Source organism: Rhinolophus hipposideros (genome assembly GCF_964194185.1).
Source record: "Rhinolophus hipposideros genome assembly, chromosome: 14".
Taxonomy (NCBI): Eukaryota; Metazoa; Chordata; class Mammalia; order Chiroptera; family Rhinolophidae; genus Rhinolophus; species Rhinolophus hipposideros.
This window is the reverse complement of record NC_138060.1, coordinates 67,965,871-67,986,395: the sequence shown is the minus strand read 5'-3', so window position 1 is coordinate 67,986,395 and position 20,525 is coordinate 67,965,871. Positions and strand designations below refer to the sequence as shown.

At 48.9% G+C, this 20,525-nt stretch overlaps 1 protein-coding gene across 1 annotated transcript in view; it reads right to left on the bottom strand.

The window, feature by feature from the left end:
• Nucleotides 1-20,525, bottom strand: part of PDZRN3 (PDZ domain containing ring finger 3) — a 148,369-nt gene that overhangs the window by 17,233 nt on the left and 110,611 nt on the right. Inside the window, exon 4 of the mRNA XM_081072855.1 lies at nt 492-739. Within this exon, the coding sequence (XP_080928981.1) occupies nt 492-739 (248 nt within the window). The remainder of the gene's footprint in view (nt 1-491; nt 740-20,525) is intronic.

Below are 20,525 nucleotides of genomic sequence, written 5' to 3'. Positions count from 1 at the left end.
TGGGCTCTCTGTGCGGTGACGGGCTGTGTGGTCACAGGGCTGTTTAATGGGAATGGGGGCTCCGCGTGTGCGTGCAGACCCCCACGTGGGTCCAGGACAGACGTGAGCCCCCCAAGAGCAGGGCCACAGGCCAGGCCCTCCCTCACCTCTTTGTTTCTAGAAAAGCCACCAACAGTTCCTGGGTTCCAGCCTCAGGGCCTCCACGTGGCCAATCGTGGTGATGAAATTTTATTCTGTAACAACTTTTATGACATTAGGAAGAAATTTTGTTCTTAGAATATAATTTGAATAATTGCTGCAGGGTTACCTTGGGCTAGTTAATGTATCAGACTAGCTTTGAGCAGGACTCAGTTTATTGCCTCTATAAACAACAGCAAGGTTGGACGTGGGTGACCTGGAAAAAGCTGTGAGGCCATGAACTCTCCTGGGCACGTGGATGGAAGCGCCAGGTGCCTACACTTCTCCGCACACTCGCCACACCAGTCACTTACCCCTCGGCCAGGAGGTAGGGCTCCAGCACGGGTGGGCTGGCGGGCGCCACCTTGGCCAGGGCCACGATGTGCTCGAAGGTGATGTCGGTCTGCGTCCCCGTGTCCACCAGCTGTGCCTCGGGGGCCGGCGTGCACATGCGGGCCCGCGGCGTCCTCCTGAGCACTTGCACCACGATGGGCTCCTGCGCCGTCCTGAAGGCGTCTACAGCCTGCTCGTGCGTGGCCCGGGACAGGTCCTTGCCGTTGACCTGTGGAGAGACACGTGGGGGGGGGTCCAGTTAAGCAAGAGTCTGGCTCGGCTGCTAAGAGGAGGGACATGTTGGGAGAGCCGGGCACGGGGTGCTCTGTCCGGATTCCCCAGGAGCACGGTGGGGTCGGGCGAGTGTGCAGAGGGCAGATCAGGCATCACAAGGCGCCTCCCACAGTGGGAACGTCTGTACCAGTGCCATCCTGCTGGCGAGACAGCAGGGCAGCCGAGGCTCAGCACCTTTGTCAGCAGGGCAGCTAACTAGACATTAACCACGTCGTCCGGTTCAGGGCGGCTGTTTTTCCAGTGGGTGTCAGGGGACATCAGTTTTGCTTTTGTGCATGCAATATCAAGTTCCCTTTTTAAATGAATTCTTTTGCTTTTCTTTAAAAAGCCAATTGGAAATAGTACTTAAATGATGACGCAGGCATAGGTGGATAAGGCCGACGACAGAACGGACCTCCAAGGGCCGACACGGGGGGACAGCAGCTGGCGGAACGGCGGTGCCGGGGGCACTGCTCCTCCACACAGCTCCTCAGCACCGTCCCGGGCAGCTGGCGGCACCAAAGGGTGTTCACCTCCTGACAGCTTCAAATAAACAGCATGAGGTGCCCTTGGCAATGAGTGTGGGTGAGAATTTTGGGAGCTGTGTCCAGGGCCCCCAACCCCCAATGGCTCAACCAACTAACCCCACACGGCCGTCTTCAGGACGACGTGCTTGAGGAAACAAGGCAGAGCCTCAGTTCTAAAAACCGAACTCACTCCCAGCCACCCGGGGTCCCACTCACTCCCTCCCCCACAGCAAAGGACCAGGAGGCTCCGTCCCCGTGGTTTGCTGAGTCTAGTGTTGCACAAAGGAAACAGCGTAGGGGTCACACCTGCAGAACAAGTGTCTGCAAAGCCCTCGCGTCTCAGGTCTTCTCTGGAGAGAAACACGGACAAATTCATGTCCCGTAACAAAGGACCTGAATCCTGAATGTAAATCCCGTAGATCAGCAGTCCATTCGTCCACTGTGCGGGCTTCTGTACTCCTTTGCAAGTGTCAGAGCGAGACTGACCTTTCCCTTCGCCCACATCAGTGGGCGCCCCACGGGGCTGCAGTGTGCATTGGGTGGCGTCAGCGTCATGCCAGGCACTTCGGCTGACAGGATAGAGGGGCCTCTGCCAGGGGCTCTGAGGTCTTGGTTTTTCTTAGCAGAGGGCACCAGGCAGGGACGGCCCTCTGCTGCCCGTGGGCACCTGCATGTGCGGCCTGGGCTCCTGGGACACACTGGGGCCACGCTGGGCGCCGCTGAGGCTCCCGTGACATACTGAGGGGCGCAGAGCACAGCGTGGGAGGCCTGGGGTCTCTGATGATATCACTGAGGAAATGAACTAACTCATCTTGGAACGTCTTAACCCCCAACTTCTTCTCATACCCAGCACTACGTCCCATGTACTCCAGGCCATTCTGATTCGGCCCTGAACTCCCCACTGCCTCAAACATCACAGTAGCTGTGACCTCACAGATACCTTGTGACATCAGGCCACACAGCATTCTTATTTGCTCCTACAGACATGCTTCTACAGCCTAACAGAACCAATGAAAATGCTTTTCTGACTGGAAGTGCGTTTTCATTGGCTCATGTTCATAGAAAAGTGATGGTAAGTACTGTTTTCCTTGAGTACATTCTGTAAACCGATGCCAGAACCGCTGAGCGGGTGTTTCAATGGGGCCTAAATGAAACGTGACGGCGCCCCCTGCTCAGTCAGGGTACGAGGGTCCCTGGGCAAACAGTTCCTGTGTGTCAGTGGCCCGAGTGCCCCGTGGTGGGTGATTCAAGGAGCGGACACAGTGACCCCACAGCACCCACCCCTGAGCCCACAGGCGGCCGGGGACCCTGGGGGGGCTGCGGACTGCCCTGTCGTCCCACACCAGAACGTCACCGCCGCTTCTGGCTGGAGGCACAGAAAGGCACTGTCACAGCTGTGCCCGACGGAGCGGTGCCAGCAGCCCAAAGCCGGGTCCATTTTATTCCAACACAGTTCGAGCAAGCCCTCCTCTTTCTCACAGCTCAGCGATGCGGGCACAGGAACCCCAACTCTGGGTTCAGGCCACGGTGGAACCTCGACTGTGGGCTTTGGACAAGGAAACTATTCTGAGTCTCAGTTTCGTCATCTGCAAAGTAAAGGTGTTATATAAGTTATATAATAATTCAAGTGTTGGGGGTTTGCGAAGCGTGTGAGATAAGCTATGCCTCGCGCCCAACATGCAAATCCTAAGAACTTACTAAGAAACCACTGCTAATGGGGAGCCTACAGCAGGATGGTCATGTTTCCCCAGGAGAAAATAATCTATAAATCAAAGGAGCAAAATGCAACCCAGTCAGTGGCCTCAGGAGACGCCTGGACACTGAATGGCGCCCGCGCAGCTCCTGCTCCTGCTACTTTGTCCACGTTCACCTTCTCAGTCCCGAGTTTCTACGAGTCGTCTGGGGGCATAACAGACAAAGGGTGCCGGCTGCGACCTGCCGCACGGCTTGACAAGGTACTTTAGGGATCGTTATTCTCTTAACAGATGACGAGACAAGGCGTTTACCAGCCGAGATGAGCCACTGTAGCAGCCAAATGTGCTTGTAATCGCCTTGTGCACATAACACTTATGACACTGGGAAGCACGTCCCCGAGAGACTCAGCGAGGTGACGGCTCCTGCACAGGCCGCCGAGAACACGGCCTGCATGTGGGATGAGCATGTACATTACACAGGACACACGGTGATGGCTGCAGTGACAGACGAGTGCTCTTCCGGGGACGTGGGCCCGGTCAAATTCAATATCATTAACGCACCCAATTGAGCAGATTGCTTTGAAAACAGTTTATGCAGCTCTAAAACCAAGTAAATGGAGTGTTTTGGAAGAAGAAATGCTGATTGCGAACTTTATCTTTATTATAAATGGATGCTTAAGTCATTCACCTAAGGCTCTGGCTGGTCCCCCACGACTGAGGTGCAATTACGGTAAAAATCCAATCAGTCTGTCTCCAGGGAAACATCACAGCCACAAACACGAGGTGACACTCGGGACCTTCGGAGGGCTTGTGCTGTAAGGTCTCCTGAGACGGGGCAATCGTGCTCAGGGCGCGGGGGGAAGACGCCCTCGGGGAACCGTGCTTGCTGCTCCTGAGTGAGGCGCCCGCGGCCCCTTCCCTCATCCCGAGACTCCCGCAGCACTGGGGCCTGTCCCTCGGGCGTGCATTCCAGCGACACCCCACTTTCCGTCTCAGTCATCCAGTCCTGCGGCCAGTAGTTTCTGTGGTTACTTTGTGAGACTTGTTCCCTCCCTGGCTGATGGGATTTCACCAGGGAGACTTTCTTGGGGAAAAATGGGGCCACAGCAGATGTAAACCAGTTAAGATTCGGTCAGATAGAAGACACTGTGGCAGCATTTTACCAAAGCCACGAGGGAAGGACCTGCGCTGGCGTGTGGCCGGATGCCCCCGGGCCTCCGCGGCAGGACTCGCTGAGCCCGTAACCCAGGGAGGCCTGCTTGTCCGTCTACCTGGAAACAGCAAGGCCGAAACGGCGGTCTTCTACACTCACATCACCTCACAAACCTGGAGCCCGGAACGCTGCACAGTTCTCCACAACTTAACTGCAAGCAGTTCTGGGTATGTTTTAATACAGTATTTGAAAAAGACAGGCCATACACTCTCCAAATTAGAAAATAAGTATCCTTTATGGGAAGACATTTGGTTTCTGAGGATCAGCGTCTCACGTCACCTCTATTTCTGTTACATGTGCAAATGACCCAGTCTAAAAGCTAATGCAGTTTAAAAAACAGCCTGCTATAAACTGTGCCCTGGATAAAAGCCAACTTTTATAGGGTGCATTTCATTAAATTCTGTAAAATATCACGCCTGTGTTTTCAAACTAATTAAAGTTGAGATTCCACTGGAAGCAATCAGCAGTGAATAAACTGTATACTGAAAAGTAAAAGGTGTTAAGCCCTAATGCAGGTTGGATAAAAAAGGAAATTTTGGCGTGACATCACCAAGACGGCGCTAGAGGTGGTTCCTGACTCTTGGGGTGAACTCAGAGCAGCAGGTGCAGAGCTGCCTGATGGGTCCTCACATGGGGAGTTTCGCTCGCCCCACAGCCTGGTTCGCCCACACCCAGGCAAGAAGCTGAGTCACAGCCCCATCAGCTGTGGACAGTGCCTTCCCACCCACCTGACCAGAAGAGCTGGTTACAACTCCTGGAAGCTGGGTGACCCAGTACCACCTGAGCTGAGAGGAGGGCAGGCAGAGCTGACAGTTTGCAGAGCAAAGCCAGTGGCCAGGTTCAGTCAGGCAATGTGGGAGCAGGTCGGTTTGAGTTAAGACTACGAACAAAGAGCTTTACCATCTTCAGAGCTGCTTCTCCCTTTGTTCCTGGCTTCGAATCTAACTCGCAGCCATTCTCATCACTGACAGCCTTCAGCCTGTGCGACTGGGGAACCTAACCAGAGCACACAGGGATCTGCACAGCCCATTCAACAGCGCTACCTGTGGTGGCACCTGAACCCAGGGCACAGCCTTTGGGTTTCCTGTTTGCAGAGCAACACTAGTGGCCTCACCTGAGAATTCAGTGCATGCTCTGGCCTGATTCAGGTCCCCAGACAATGAGCTGAACAAGCCCTGAGTCCTGTCCGGCTCCCTGCCAGGGAGGCAAAGTTAATTTGCAGCCCCATCTACTACTGAATATAGTCCTGACCATGGTAACCCTGATGAGACAAACCAGGCAACAGTGGAGTCTGTTCTACAGCGTCACTTGGGTGGGGAACCAGCCCTTTCCAACTGTTCTCAGGCAGAGGCACCCCACACCCACCCTCCCCACCCCACCCTCATCCCCAACGCTGAGCGCAGACAGTTGCCTTGTCTCCAAACAGGCCTCACCTGCCCGAGGACATTACCAGGAGACGCACTGAGAAACTGAGCCAACATAAGGAATCAAGGATCACAAAAAATTTGGTTAATAGGAAACTGTCAAGGAATAGGAAACTAATGAAGCTCCAATAACTGACCCTAAAGAAATGGAGATCGATGAACTATCGGACAAGGAGTTCAGAATAATCCTCTGAGGGAATTTTAGTGAACTACAAGAAAACACAGACAGATGACTAAACAAAATTAGGAAAACAACGTAGGAATAAAATGAGAAGTTTGACAAGGAAATAGTAACCACCAACCAACCAACAAACAAACAGAAATCCTAGACTTGAAAAATACAGTAACTGAACTGAAGAATTCAACACAGCGTTTCAAAAGTGCACTTGACCACGCAGTTCAAACAGTCAGGGACCTGGAGGACAGCTCACTGGAAATCACCCAATCACAGAAACAAAAAGAAAAGACAATGAAAAAACCTACAGAAATTATGGGACACAACGAAAAGAAACAATATTCTCATTATGGGAATTCCACAAGGACAAGAGAAAGAGAGAGGGATAGAAAGTATAGTATTTAAAGTAGTAATTGCTGAAAACTTGGCAAACCTGGGGGGAGAAATGGACTTCCAGACCCATGAGGCCCACTGGACTCAAATAGGTTAAACCTGAATGGGGGCTACAACAAGACACATTGTAAGTAAACTGTCCAAAGTCAAACACAAAGACTTTAAGAGCAGCAAGAAAAAAGAGGGAAATTACATATAAGGAAATCTCCAAGAGGTTATTGAAGGATTTCTCAACAGAAACTTTTGAGGCAACGAGAGAATAACATGACGTATTCAAACAAATAACTGTCAACCCAGAATTCTATGCCTGGTGAACTGTCCTTCAGAAACAAAGGAAGGATTAAGACTTGCCTGAACAAAAATGGCCGAGGGCATTCATTAACACCACACCTTCCTTACAAGAAATTCTAAAGGGAATTCTTTGAGTGGAAGTAAAACAATACTAATTAACATATCAGAACATAAAAAGTTTAAATCTCACTGGTAATGGTAAATATATGGTCATAATTAGATTCTGCATTATGGTATAGTGGTGCATAACTCACAACTCGTTAGAAGGTTAAAAAAGTAGAAAAATAGCCATAAATACAATAATCTGTTATTAGTTACACAATACAAAAACATGTAAGTTGTAATAGCAGTAACTTAAAATGTGAGGGGGAGAAGTGAAAGTTGTTATCAGTTTAAAAAAGGGTGTTATAAGTTAAAGGTAATTTTATGTAAGCCTCATGATAACCACAAGGGAAAATCTTGTAGTAATTACACAACAGAACATGGTAAATAAGTCCAAGTACTGATACCAAAAGACATCCAAACACCAAAAAAGACAGCAGGATTAGAAACAAAGAACAATGAATCTAAAAAAACAACCAGAAAAGAATAAACAAAATAACAATAGTAAATCGTTACCTATTAATAATTACTTTAAATGTAAACAGATTCAATTCTCCAATCAAAAGATACATGATGTGCATGGATAAAACACACACACACACACACACACCAAGACCCAACAATATGTTACTTATAGGAGATTCACTTTAGCCTCTAAAGATGCACATAGACTAAGAATGAAGGGATGGATAAAGATATTAAAGCAAATGGTGAAAACAACAAAAGCAGGGGTAACTCATACATATATCAGACAAAATATACTAGAAACTAACATTGGTAAAAAGAGACAAAGAAGGTCATTACATAATGATAAAGGGGTTGATACATCAAGAAGATATAATAATTGTAAATATTTATGCATGCCAACATTGGAACACTGAAAAACATAAAGCAAAAAGTAACAGAGATAAAAGGAGAAATAAATAGTAATGTAATAATAACTGGGGACTTTAATACCCCAGCCTCAACAGTGGACAGATCATCCCAGTAGAAAAACAATAAAGAAACAGTAGATTTGAGTAACACTGTACACCAAAGGGCCCTAACAGACATGCAGAATGTTTTCTCCAACAACAGCAGAACACACATTCTTCTCAAGCACACATGGAACATTTTCTAGAACAGACCGTATGTCAGGCCACAAAACAAGTCTTAGCAAACTCAAGATGATTGGAATCATACCAAGTTATCGTCTCTGACCACAATCGCATTAAACCAAAAATCAATAACAATAGGAAAATGGGAAAATTCATGAACACAGGGAAATTAATAACCCTGTTCTGAAAAAAAAATATACCCAAAGGATTAAATAATAAATTAAAGGGGAAATAAAATGTTTCTTGAGAAAAATGAAAATGGAAACACACATACTACAACTTGTGGGATGCAGCAAAAGCTGTTCTAAGAGGGAAGTTCATAGCACGAAACACCTACATTAAGAAAGATCCCAAATAAACAATCTAACTCTACAGCTTAAAGAACTTGAAAGAGAAGAGCAAACTGAGTCCAAAGTTAGCAGAATAAAGAAAGTAATAAATATCCAAGTAGAAATAAATGAAATAGAAAACAGAAATATAGAAAAGATTAATCAAACTTTGAATTGGTTCTTTGAAAAGATAAATTAAATTCACAAACACTTAGCTGGACTAACCAATGAAAAAATAGAAAGAATCCAAATTAACAAAATTATAAAAGAAAAAGGAGACATTACAACTGCTAACACAGAAATTCAAAGGATCATAAGAGGCTACTATGAACAACTATATACCAACAAACTTCAGCCTAAAAGAAATGGAAAAATTCTTATAAACACACAACTTATCAAGACTTAATCAGAAAGAGAGAGAAAATTCACATAGACCAATTACTCATATGGGGATTGACTTAGTAATCATGTCTCCTAACAAAGAAAAGGCCAGGGCCACATGGTTTCACTGGTGAATTTTACGAAACATTTAAAAAATAATTTACACCAATCCTTTTCAAACTCTTCCAAAAGATCGAAGAGGAAGCACTCCCAAACTCATTCTATAATGCCAGTATTATGATACTAAAACTAGGGAAGGACACTACCAGCCAATATTCCTGGTGAATATAGATGCAAAATCCTCAGTAAAATACCAGCAGACTGAATTCAGCAGTACATTAAAACAATCACTCACCATGATAAGTGGAATTCATCCCTGGCATGCAAGGGTGGTTCAGCACATGCAAATCATTCAGTGACACATCACATTCGTAGAATGAAAGAAAAGACTCATATGATCATCTTAATAGATGCAGACAAAGCATTTCACAAAAATTCAACATCCATTCACGATAAAAAGGCATAGAAGTACATATCTCAACATAAAGGCCATATGTGACAAGCCCACAACTGAAATTGTGCTCAACGGTGAAAGGTTGAAATCTTTTCCTCTACGATCAGGATCAAGACAAGGGTATCCTTGCTCACCCTCCTATTTGACACAGCCCTGGACGTCCTAGCCAGAGCAATCAGGCAAGAAAAAGAAATAAATGTATTATAATAGAAAAGAAAGCTGTAAGATTGCTTCTATTTGCAGATGACATGATTTTACTTATAGAAAATCTGACTCAACAAAAAATTCTAAGATCTAATGAAAATTCAGTGTATATTTATATATATAGCATACAAAATTAACATACAAAAACCAGTAGCATTTTTATGCCCTAACAAAATTTTTTCTAAAAAAGAAATAAATTTATTCTATTTACAATAGCATCAAAAACAATAAAATACTTAGGAGTGAATTTCTTTAAGGAGTGAAAGATTTCTACTTTGAAACCTACAAAACATTGATGAAAGAAATTGAGGAGGATATAAATAAATGGAAGGGCATCTTGTGTTCATGGACTGGAAGAATTAAGATTGTTAAAATATCAATACTACCAAAAGCCATCTATAGAGTCAAAATACAACCCTTATCAATATTTCAATGACTTTTTTTTTTTTTTTTTTTTTTTTTACAGAAGTAGATAAAAAACACCTAAAATTTGTACGGAACCACAAAAGACCCTGGATAGCCAAAGAAATCCTGAGAAAGACAAAACAGGCGGCATCACACTTCCTGGTTTCGAGCTATGCTATAAAGCTACAGTGAAACGGCATGGTGCTGGCCTAAAGACAGACACACAGACCAAGGGACGGAATCAGGAGCCCAGAAATAAGCCAAAGCGTACAGTCAACTATTTGTAGCTAAGTTGAACACAAACCTGGTTATGAGTCTATTTCTTAATTTCAGGTTCCAAACAAGACTAAAATGTTATACTTTATATATTTTTACATACACACACATTTAGTGAGAGTCATTTTTAGTCTAAAATGCCCTTTCCAGGGTACCATTCTGATCATATCTAGAGATGACACTGTATCTCTTCCTGCTCCTGGCATTGCTGCCGTTTTAATGGCTGCTGCAAACAAACTCTGAACATGATTTTCACTTTTCACCTTACTTCGTAAAAGCGAAAATCCTCTCCAGATTTCTTTTGTTCAGCAAGTCTTTTGTAAAAAGCCAAGTTGTGTAGAGGGAACTTTGGAGAAGCAGAGGATACCTGCATTCTGCTGCTTGATTAAAAAGGCACTCAATCTCGTTATCTCAACCGTTCTCTGCAAAACGAGCCATGTGTCCCAGCTCAGGGGCAGGCTCCTGAAACTTGGTTCATCACACGGGCTGCCCCGCACTGCTGCTGACTTAGACGTGCAGTACAAACCCCAGACCACATCCTCCTACAGGATTTTCAGCTCTGACCTCTCCTAGACACAACAGCCACGCTGCATCAGGACGGGACTTTTCAGCATCTTCCTATGAGCATTTTCCTAACTCCTCTCCCTTCTTGCTCCCCCCACAAGGAAAGCCACAGATCAAGTGAGCAGCAGGACAGCTGTGCAGCTCAGGCGTCCTCAGGGTCGGGAGGCAGCCCCACACTTTTTTCAGTGGAACCACTTTGAGAGGGTGCTGTGTGGGGGACCATTTCAGTGCTGATCCAGCTGATGGAATTAAAACACAAAACTAACCTTGTGTTTGTCCTGAACTCTGAAAAAATTCTGTATTGCCCAATTTGTTGGGGAAATTTAGGTTAGAGAAGCAAATATTTGCTTCCTCTCTGCTCCATAAACATTAATTTCTACATTGGAATACAATTTCCAAAAGAAAACCCTTCATCTGATCAGCTGACGTCTCATCTGGAACATGTGTGAGTGGTCCAGCCAGGCTGCTTCCATGCAGTAAAGAATCGGAAGTATCTTTATTTGATTATCAAAATTTTCAGATTACTGAGACCCTCCCTTAGCCAAAGACCAGGGACAAGTTTATATAAATAGAGTGTGTACATTCTAAGTTATCTCCACTGAAATATGGAATTACCTAATGGTCATTATGAGGAATTAATGCAGAATTCCTGAAATACTGGTTTTGAAAGAAGAACCAATAAGACTGAGTGGGAATAACAGACTCCGGAGACAGCTATACGGAAGATTCAGAACCTTTATGAATTGCAAATAAACTTGGCACGTCTTTCTCAAAGATTTGTAAATGTGACTTATCAATGGCACAAGAAGAGTAATGATGACGTCCGGGACACTTCTCACTCGAAGGTGACCTCAAGGCACTGCAGAGCTTTAACATATGACCACATTCTAACAACAGATCCTTGCATTTCTGGCAATTAAAAATGAAACTGGCAGAATAATTACATATTTTAGCAGCACAATACACCTAGCACATAAGAGGCCAGAGATAAGTTTGTTGAGCTGAACAGAAAGAAAAAAATAAAATTAAAGATGTTTGTGGAAAGTACAGACTGGGTTCAAAACACTACAAGATTTGCGTGTATGTGATTTAATTCATAAATGCTGTTAACCAAGAAGGTAAATGATAAAGTAAACAAAGTACTATACTCTTGTCAAAGGAAACTGCTGATCCTTTCTGGGCCTCAGTTTCCTCATCTGTGAATTGGGGGATTAAACTCTAGATGATGGTGGTGGATGCAATTTGTAGTGCTTCCTAGGACCCTGCTCGATTATTTCAGGTTGCCCAACACCTGGCCTTACAGCCTTTCTAGACACCAGTCCACAGTCCCCTGCTCCAACAATTCTGCGACACCCTGGGACATGTCCCCAGTCCTCCCATGTAGTCCTCCACGCTGTTGGCACGCGGTTAAAATGCCTCGACCTTAACTCCTTGCTCTCAGTTTGGTCACCTGAAAGCATCACTCCAGGTGGTGAGACCTGCAGACGCCCCGCCCCCGCCTGCACTCCCTGCATCTGCCACGTGTAATTATCTGTGTGTCTCCCAGGGGTCCCCACAGCAGCAGCCTCTGCACTCAGGAAGGAGGGGAAGCACAGGACTGTCACCAGGGGTCCTCTCAGTGACTGGTGCCCGTTCAAGCGTGAGAACCACTGCCCCAGAGAACTCTGTACCGTCACACTAGTATAAGAATGTGCGTCACAAATGGGACTCCACTCCCCCCCCACCCCTTGTGGGGTCAAATCAGGGATAAGAAACGAGAAGACCCGTGATGCCCTGTGACTACGGGAGTGGGGGCCAGGCGAGGCCAGGCGGAGACTCACACACCGGTGGTTAGTACAGAGAGGGCTCTGTTCTGGGGTGACCTGGCAGCACTCACCGAGACTGCTAACGTGTGACAACTAGAACTGCACACTGAAAGAATTATGAACGAACTATGAAAGACTGGCCAACAGTGTTGCTTACTTGACAGACACAGAGGAAACGAGTCCTGGGACCCGAGAGCCCGAGAAGTGGGGTCTGGACGTCATGAGCTGTCATGGTGACGCCACATAGCTCGTCAGAAAGAGGATCCTGCTCCAGCTCAGCCCCCAGAACTCTGCCAATCAGGATTCAGTTGGGTAACAAGGCACCTTCTAAAACCACAGCCTGTGGAAGGAGGGCTCCGCCAGCGTCACTCACATTACCGGGAGTTTAACTGGAGCAGATGCCTTTGCTACCGGGGAAGGGAGTGTTTGGAGTAGGAGGGGGTGTGGGTCAGGAGGGCTCAGGGTAATTTTGGAGCCTGAAGTGATTCTGAAGAGGACAGTGGTTGAAAAACATGAAGGTTAGTGACGTTTTGTCTATAAAAGAGAAATACACATGTCTGTACGTATGCACGTGTGCACATATCTTCTACAGACAAAACGTCACTAACCTTCAATTCTCCCTCGTAAACTAGATATTACAGAACAATTTACTTGAGAAAAGCTCTGCTTAAGCAAAACAAAACAACTTTTTTGGATATTAACCAACAGACAGCAACAGTTTTCATCTGCATATGAAACAAGACATGAGCTTGTCTTGCCACCTACTCATCCAAAGTAAGACTTAAAATCTGCCAGAGGCGGAGAATGAGACGACTCTGAGGATGAATAACTTACAGGAAACTTCTGGAGCCTCAAGTCGAGGCCCATGTTCTCCACAACTGGATATTAGTGCCAAGCATGTTCTTCACTTCTGCATTATTGCAGCTTATTCTTTAATACAATTTAATGAGAATAATCAAAGTTATTTGAAAAAAAAATTACCCTGCTAGGCAGTTGACCAGTGCCGGTAGCCTGGGAAAGGGTCCTTTCCCCAAAATTCACCAACAGACACACACAGCGCAATATGCCCTGGGCGGACAAACAGGAAAGCAGGTCATCTGCAGTACACAGGTTCATTCATTCACTCACTCATTCATTTTCCCAGTGTACCATTTGGCATTCAGCAGCATGGCCACTATCATGACACTTCCCACATCACTGGAGGTGACGCTGCTGGACACGTAGCTTGGTGGCTTCAGAGGGTCATGCTGTGTTCCTGGACCCCACGCCAGTCAGAGAGCGGAGAAAGGTTATTTGGCTGTGGCAGGCTTGCAGACCTACTAACATGACCTAGCCTGCATTAGTAATGAATGCAAGAGAAATCATTTATTAGAGCTACCTTTTTATTCACTGTTTCATGTTTCTTTCTGCCTGCCATGGCAGGTGGCAGACAAGACTACAGAGAGAGGGGCAGTCCTCCCCGCCGTGACTCTGTACCTCATGGCGACGTGCAGCGGTATCTGTGGAAGCCATTAGGATCCCGGACAAGCTCACTTGTCACCTAGAACCCTCCCCAGACCAAAGTGAGGTCCACTCAATCCATGCCTTATTCAGAAGTCAGTTTGGGAAACATGTCCTGAATAGTTACCGGTGATGTGTCAGGACCTGGGGTGTCCCGGAGAACGAGACAAAGTCTACACTTTCACAGGGCTGACGTTTTCCTGGGGACGGCGGGTTGGGGGCAGATAAGCAAGTCACTAAGTGCATGAGTTGTTATAAATACCACGGAGGAAATAAACTACACAGAGTGGTCAACGTGTTTGGGGGACCTTCTGAAATCAGGGAAGGTCGCCAGGGAGAGGGGCATGTAAGCCGAGTCCTCAAGGACAAATTGGTGAACGACCTTGCAGATGAAGGGAACCAGGCAGGTGAGCCAGGGAGCGTGGCATGCGGCCTCTGAGGTAAGATGAGGCCAGATCACACAGGCCCTTGCGCCCCCACTTAGCAGCTCCTTTCGTTCCAAGGACACTGGGAGGGCAACGGGCACGGAGTGACATGTTGGCTGAAGGAACAAAAAACAAATGTCTCGTATCCTCTGTTCTCCATCTGCACCTTTTTGGTCCAAATGACAGTCATCTTGTCCAACAGCTGGTTCTCTTCCTGGGTTCCTAACTAGTACCCTTGTTTCTTTTCTTGCTCCAACCCTTACACACACACATACAAAATTCAAGGTGTTCGACTGACTGTATACTGAGGGCTAATCTGACGAGACCTCCCAGGAGTTCAGTGTGACAGGAGGAGTTCAGAGGAGACAAAACTTGCAGATAAAACGGAAACGAAGCGAGGTAAGTGTAGGGACAGAGTGACCCCCAAGGCATCATGGGAGGGCTCGGTGTCGGGATCCAGCAGTGCCCAGGTCATCCTGGGAAAGGTCGGTGCTGGGGTCCAGGGGTGCCCGGGGCACCCTGGGAACACTCAGGAGGGCACCTAAGCTTGTGTGCTGGTTAATCGGCCTCATTCCTAAGAGAAAAGCAGGAGAACTCCTTCATGGCCCCCCAAAGCTTTCTACCTAAAGAAGGGACAGAAAGCGGGGAGCAAGCCTTAGTCCAACCTGAAGCCTTCCCTTTCCATTGCTTCCTCAGCATAAGTCATTTAGCACCCATTGTTAACTGAAAACAATACCTAGTGACAGATGAATGCCCACCCTGAAAAAAGTGACCTTCTCGTCACAGTTAGAAGTGACCTTCTCATACTCATCAATAAGGGGACCCCCGTTTGTCAAGGCAGGAGAGATGGGCTTCTTTATTCCATACTTGCTTTGCCTAAACTGATTCTGAATGCAAAGCCGCTGTGAAAACAGAGCTTTAGATAGAATTGATAGGTTGTTTAAACAAACACATTCCTACTTGCAAGAAAACGAAATCAAGTTCAACACTGCCATGCGGAGGGCAAGTTTACGCTCACACGGTTAGCCACCACCATCTCTGCCCGTACTCAGCCGTACCACAGGCTGGCTGATTCGAAGCAGACTGGCAGCTGCTTTGCTCAAAGCAGGCACCTCATCCAATTGAGTACTGCATGTACCTAATTAAATAGGAAAATAGGATTGCGTATCGTCAGGATTCCAGACTGCTCCTTAAACTTGATTCTGATGGGCATTTGCTATACAAATCTGGTTTTTTCTGGCTAATAGATTGATGTAAAAAGGGTCACAAATACATACATCAGTGGTTTTCTAGCAACTTAGTTGTTGGGTAGTTTTTGCTTTTTGAAAACAACAACATTGAGTGGCATAAAGAGGCACAAATTACTCTATGAGATGATATTTTCTGTGACTAGAAAGAGTTTTCTCAAATCATCCATTATGAAAAGTGCCGGGGGTGTGGGGGTTGGGGGGAACTCCTCTTGCCAATCACTCTGAGGACCAGAGAGGACCCTCTCCTTTCTAAGAGAACGGACCTAGGCACCCTCAGGCTGACAGGGGCCAAGCAGCACTTGGCCCCGTTGGAGAACGTGGGGTTTGTATGTGAGCCCCACAAAGGCAAGAGCAAATTTAAAAAAATTAACCCAAATGTTCCATGTAATGTTGGTGATCTATTCGCCAACTGATGAAAATGATTTATACAAGAGAAGAATCACAGACTTTGGAATCACAGCACAGATACGGCTCCCAGCCCCATTTATAATTCCTTTGTGTCTCGGTTTCTTCGTCTTTGCAGTGGGGACATCACACATCTCTGGGTGCTGTTGTGAGAGTAGAGCGACACGTAGCAGGTGTTCACTAAACACACTGCGCTTGCTGCCATGGTATCACTGCGACGCTGCCGAGGTGCTTTCCTTGCCGTCCTGAATATCCACGTGCAGACTTTCAGGAATGTGCTGTTATTATAATCTCCAGTTTGAAGCCTAAATGCCAACCAGAATTATTTCCCTGTTGCCTAATCAAATTAGCTAAACCACTATTCTCCAAAGACTCTCTAGTGGACTTCAGAGGCGGTGGGGGAGGCATGAATGGCACCGCAGCCGGCCGCAGTCCTCTCCGCTCCCCTCGACCTCAATCAGGAGGCCCTCCTGACAGCATCCAGAGTCGCCTCGCCTGGTCCTGAAAGGACATAGCTGGCTGGAGGGCTGGTGCTTGGCCTGGCACCGAGCCAACAGGGCCACAGATCTCCTGGTCCCTGCAAACACTTCCTTCCCACCCCCTCCCCGTAGCCAGGGGACCAGCCCGAGCCGGATTCCAGCCACAGCCCTACAGCCTCGGGCTCTCCTGACCTGGAACATGAGATCTCCAGCTGGTTGATTCGCCCAAGTAGAAGCCCGCACCTCTGGTAGCCTTAAAGCGTCTTCCTTCCCTACTCCTGTCCTCTTGTTTTAACGTGCTTCTGATGACTGAACGCCGCCCAACACAGGCTAAAGCTTCCCAAAGCATGAAGCCACTGCTACGGCACAGACCCTGTCTGAGTGCTCCCAGCATACCACTGTTACCATAAAAGCCCAAATTGTTGTAACTCAACTGATCTTACTATCCCAGGGTTGTCTTGTACTCCCCGTGGAAGCACCCTTAGTACCCCCAATATCTCTGCACCCCGGTCAGCACGGCGTGGACGCTGATGTGCGTGCACGCTCTGCAATGCCCTAAACGACCTGGCAGCCTCAGGTGTGGTTTTCCACCGTGAGCAAAGCTACAACAAGGTCGTGTGCAGAAGGGGAAGCCAGTGTTGTGTATCCCTGAGCTCGCAGCGGCCCCCAAAGGAGTGCGGGCGGCCCTAAGGAAGCAGCTCTGCATTCTCTCTGGGTGAGGGGAGGGTGAAGTCTGAGCCTCCTACGAGGGCTTACTAAGCCACACACTGGACCTTCTGGAACAGTAATTTATGGAAAACTTACTTTCTCTGCTCTAATAAGACTTTGCATAATAAGATCAGGAATGCAATGATTAATTCCTGCAAGTGTTTGGCGAATTCCTTTATGTTACGGTTCAGGACTCCCAAACAATAGGAGAAGGGGGTTTTACTAGTTGGCACAAGGGTAATGGGTCCGAAAAGTAGTTTGAGTTTTCTGAAAATAAATCTGCATGGCTTTGTAAACTGCTGACAAAGTATATTCCAGATGGAAGTCATTTATCAGCAATTTACTGCATGATGCTTCACCAGAAATGTTCCCATATAAATTCACCGACAAAAACAAACAAACAGTATCCAGACTTCCTGTTTGGGGGCCTTGGGGAAAGGAGCACGACTAATACAGACGCATAAAGCAGGGTTAACGGATTTGCAGGAGGGGCGGCAGGGTCGCCTGTGGAGGCTGCCAGTGCAATTAATGCACCTCCAGCAATGGCTGCTAAATAATATCTGTGCACCCTGATGGTTTTAAAGCAAAAGTGGTGAGTTACGGGAACGCTGCTGTTAGGCGCTACACCTACCTTGTACCCAGCGCTGAAGTCTGTACAACAACTACTGCACTGATGGTCCAGCTGGTCTCTCTCCTGAGTGACCAACGCACGGAGAACTGGGGCGCCAGACTTAGGGTTAAACATCACCGCGCAAGAACACAAGGCATGCAGGCCAGGCCTGCGCGCGCGCACACACACTCACACACACACACACCCCTTTACTCACCCAGGGTCACTGTCATTACATGGAGGCAGCCGGCTCACATTCGCAGCTGTATCTGTGTGGGTTTCACGGTACGCGCCCTCTGGTGGCACACGCAGAAACGAACCCAACTGACAGTTAATGAAATTGTTTTTTAACCTAAGTCTGGCCCTTTAAAGAATACATTCATATACATTTATTGTGATACATTAAGAAACAGGAATCTTTTTTATCACTATAAGAGCCTTCTTATAACGGGCTCATGTTACAAAGAAAGGCTTTCTAACGGATGAATTTTTTATTACTTTAGAAAAATTTGAAAGAGAATGATTTAGGGGAAAACCCTAAATTGCCAAGTTAGGTTACCAATAGTAGTAGGAAAACCCCTCACTCAGGATAGACTTCAATATTTAAAAAGAAAAGGTAACACATGTCATGTAAGTTATCTGGGGTATACTTTAAATGTCCCATTTAATCTCCAGTGAAATTTCACGGTGTCAGTAAGGACACAGAAGATACCGAAGTCACCTGCTGGATGACAGCACCCAAGATCAAGCCACTTGCTTGGGGAGCTCTCAAAATTTTTAGAGAGGTACACAAATGGCAAGTGTGAAGCACATGTCCAGTGCCAAGAAGCTGCCAAGAGACGGGGCTGCAGGGGACGCCTGTGCTGCGCAGGAGGGGCGCTTTGCAACTCGTGTTACACAGACACAGACCCGCGGCAGCTTTCACCGGGGCCCACGCCGGAGCCTGACCACGCTCTGCCCTTCCTGGGACATCGTCTGACACTCTGCGAGCGGCCAGCTGTAAAGGAGCTCTGTGACATGCAACCTGACATCCATTTCAATATTCAAACGCAGGCACCAAAGTGGAGAGGAGAGTGCGCGGGACACTGCACAGAGCGCGCGGGGAAGTCGGAGAGGCCGCCTGGCTCAGAAGACGGACACGCACCCAGCCCCGCGTCCGCCCTACGAGTGACGCGGCCAGGGGGTGCCTGACCCTCCCGCAGAACACAGCGCAGCGTTACCTGGCGCACTTCGTAGAGTAACCTGTACCGCTCCTCCCGCTTCTGCAGGCGGCACAAACTGCATCCCATCTTTGGAGACACGTCGGAGGATGGCTTCAGACCCGTCCGCGCGGGAAGCGGCCCTCGGCGCGGGCCTCGGAGCCTCGGAGCCTCGGGCGGCCGCCGCACTGCACGGCGGCCCGGCTCTCGGAGGCAGCGGCGACTCCGCCCCCGCCCCGCCCCGCCCCGCCCCCGCCCCGCCCCCGGCGCCCCCGCCCCGCCCCGCCCCGTCCCCGGCGCCCCGCCCCGCCCCCGGCCCGCCCCCGCCCCGCCCCGCCCCGCCCCCGGCGCCCCGCCCCGCCCCCGGCCCCGCGCAGACCCGCCCCGCCCGCGCTGACTGGCAGCTGCGCGCTGCTCTTGCCTGTGAATCGGCTCTCATTGCCTATTCATGGCGATGACACGGGGGCTGTGATGGCCAACTACGACAGCTGAAATTCCCTAATTAGCAAGCAATTGCTCCAGTGGCGGGGAATAAAAGGCACTAACGATTTGTAAGCCGTCCCTGCAGTTACAAGTGAACAGGACTGCATTTTTAGCAAGGTCTCTTGGACAATCCCTAATGCATTTAAGCTCAGTAGAAATTTATGTCGTCATATGTCACACAATTTCTGATGATATACAATGTACCTAATGCTGCAGATAATGATGCCACATAAACGGGTTTTACGGAAGGGACATGTTCTGAATAATGTTCACATAGCATTTAGTGCTTCACTAAGTGGCAGGAGAAATCCTCCACATGTGAATAAAACACGGGCGTTCAAGTCGCGAGCTCCATGGGGCAAATGCAAAGGGAGCGCGGCTGGGGGGCCAGGCCGCCCCGGCAGAGCCGCGTTTGCAGAGGCCGCGGCTCCTGGACTCGGGCAGCGGCCCCGCAGGCGTGGGACTGTCGCCGGTGCGCAGGTGTCACCGCGGCGCGTCCCCGCGCCCCCCCCCCGGGGTCTGGGAGCTGCGCCTGCGCCCGGGCTCCGCCAGCGGCCCCCCAAGTCACGCCTCGGTCCCACGCAGTAAGTTGCACGGTTTAAAAACACTTGTTAAATCGACGACCACCGCGCTGCCTGAAGCAAAGGCACTGGCACGTTTCGCTCAAACGCGACGGCGGGTGCTCCAAGCCTGGCGTTTGCCTCCACAGACTTCAGGCCTTTTTCCAGCGATGAACTGGCCCTGGGGAGGCGTCCCGGGCCCGACACGCACCTGCGAGAGTGCGACCCAGTCCCAGTAGGACCCGCGTGGGCTGGCGGCCAGCAGGCGCGTGGGGCCGTTTCCCGGGCCCTGAAGTCGGGGCAGAGCCACTGGGCGGCGGCGGAGGGGCCGGGAGGGCGGGACGGAGGGGCCGGAGCCACGCCTCCCGCTGCCCCGCCCACCCGCCCGGAGGCCCCGCCCACCGCTGTCGCCACGCCCACCGCCTGTGACGTCACAGGCCACCGCCGACGCCCCGCCCACAACAGGAGCAAGCTTGTCTCCTCACGTGCTGGACGCTCAGGACCGCGGGTCACACTGCACTGAAGTCACACCCTGCACGGACGCCGGCACCCCCATCCCACACCCCTCCCTGTCACCACTCACCCCACAGACCCACGCACAGACCAGGCACTCGGGAGAACGTACCTCCCAGCCCTGCAAACCATGCTGTCGCCCACCAGCCCTTCGGAACGGCCGCTGGCCCCGGGCACAGCATGTCTGTCCTGAGCCCCCGCAAGGACCCGCGCCTG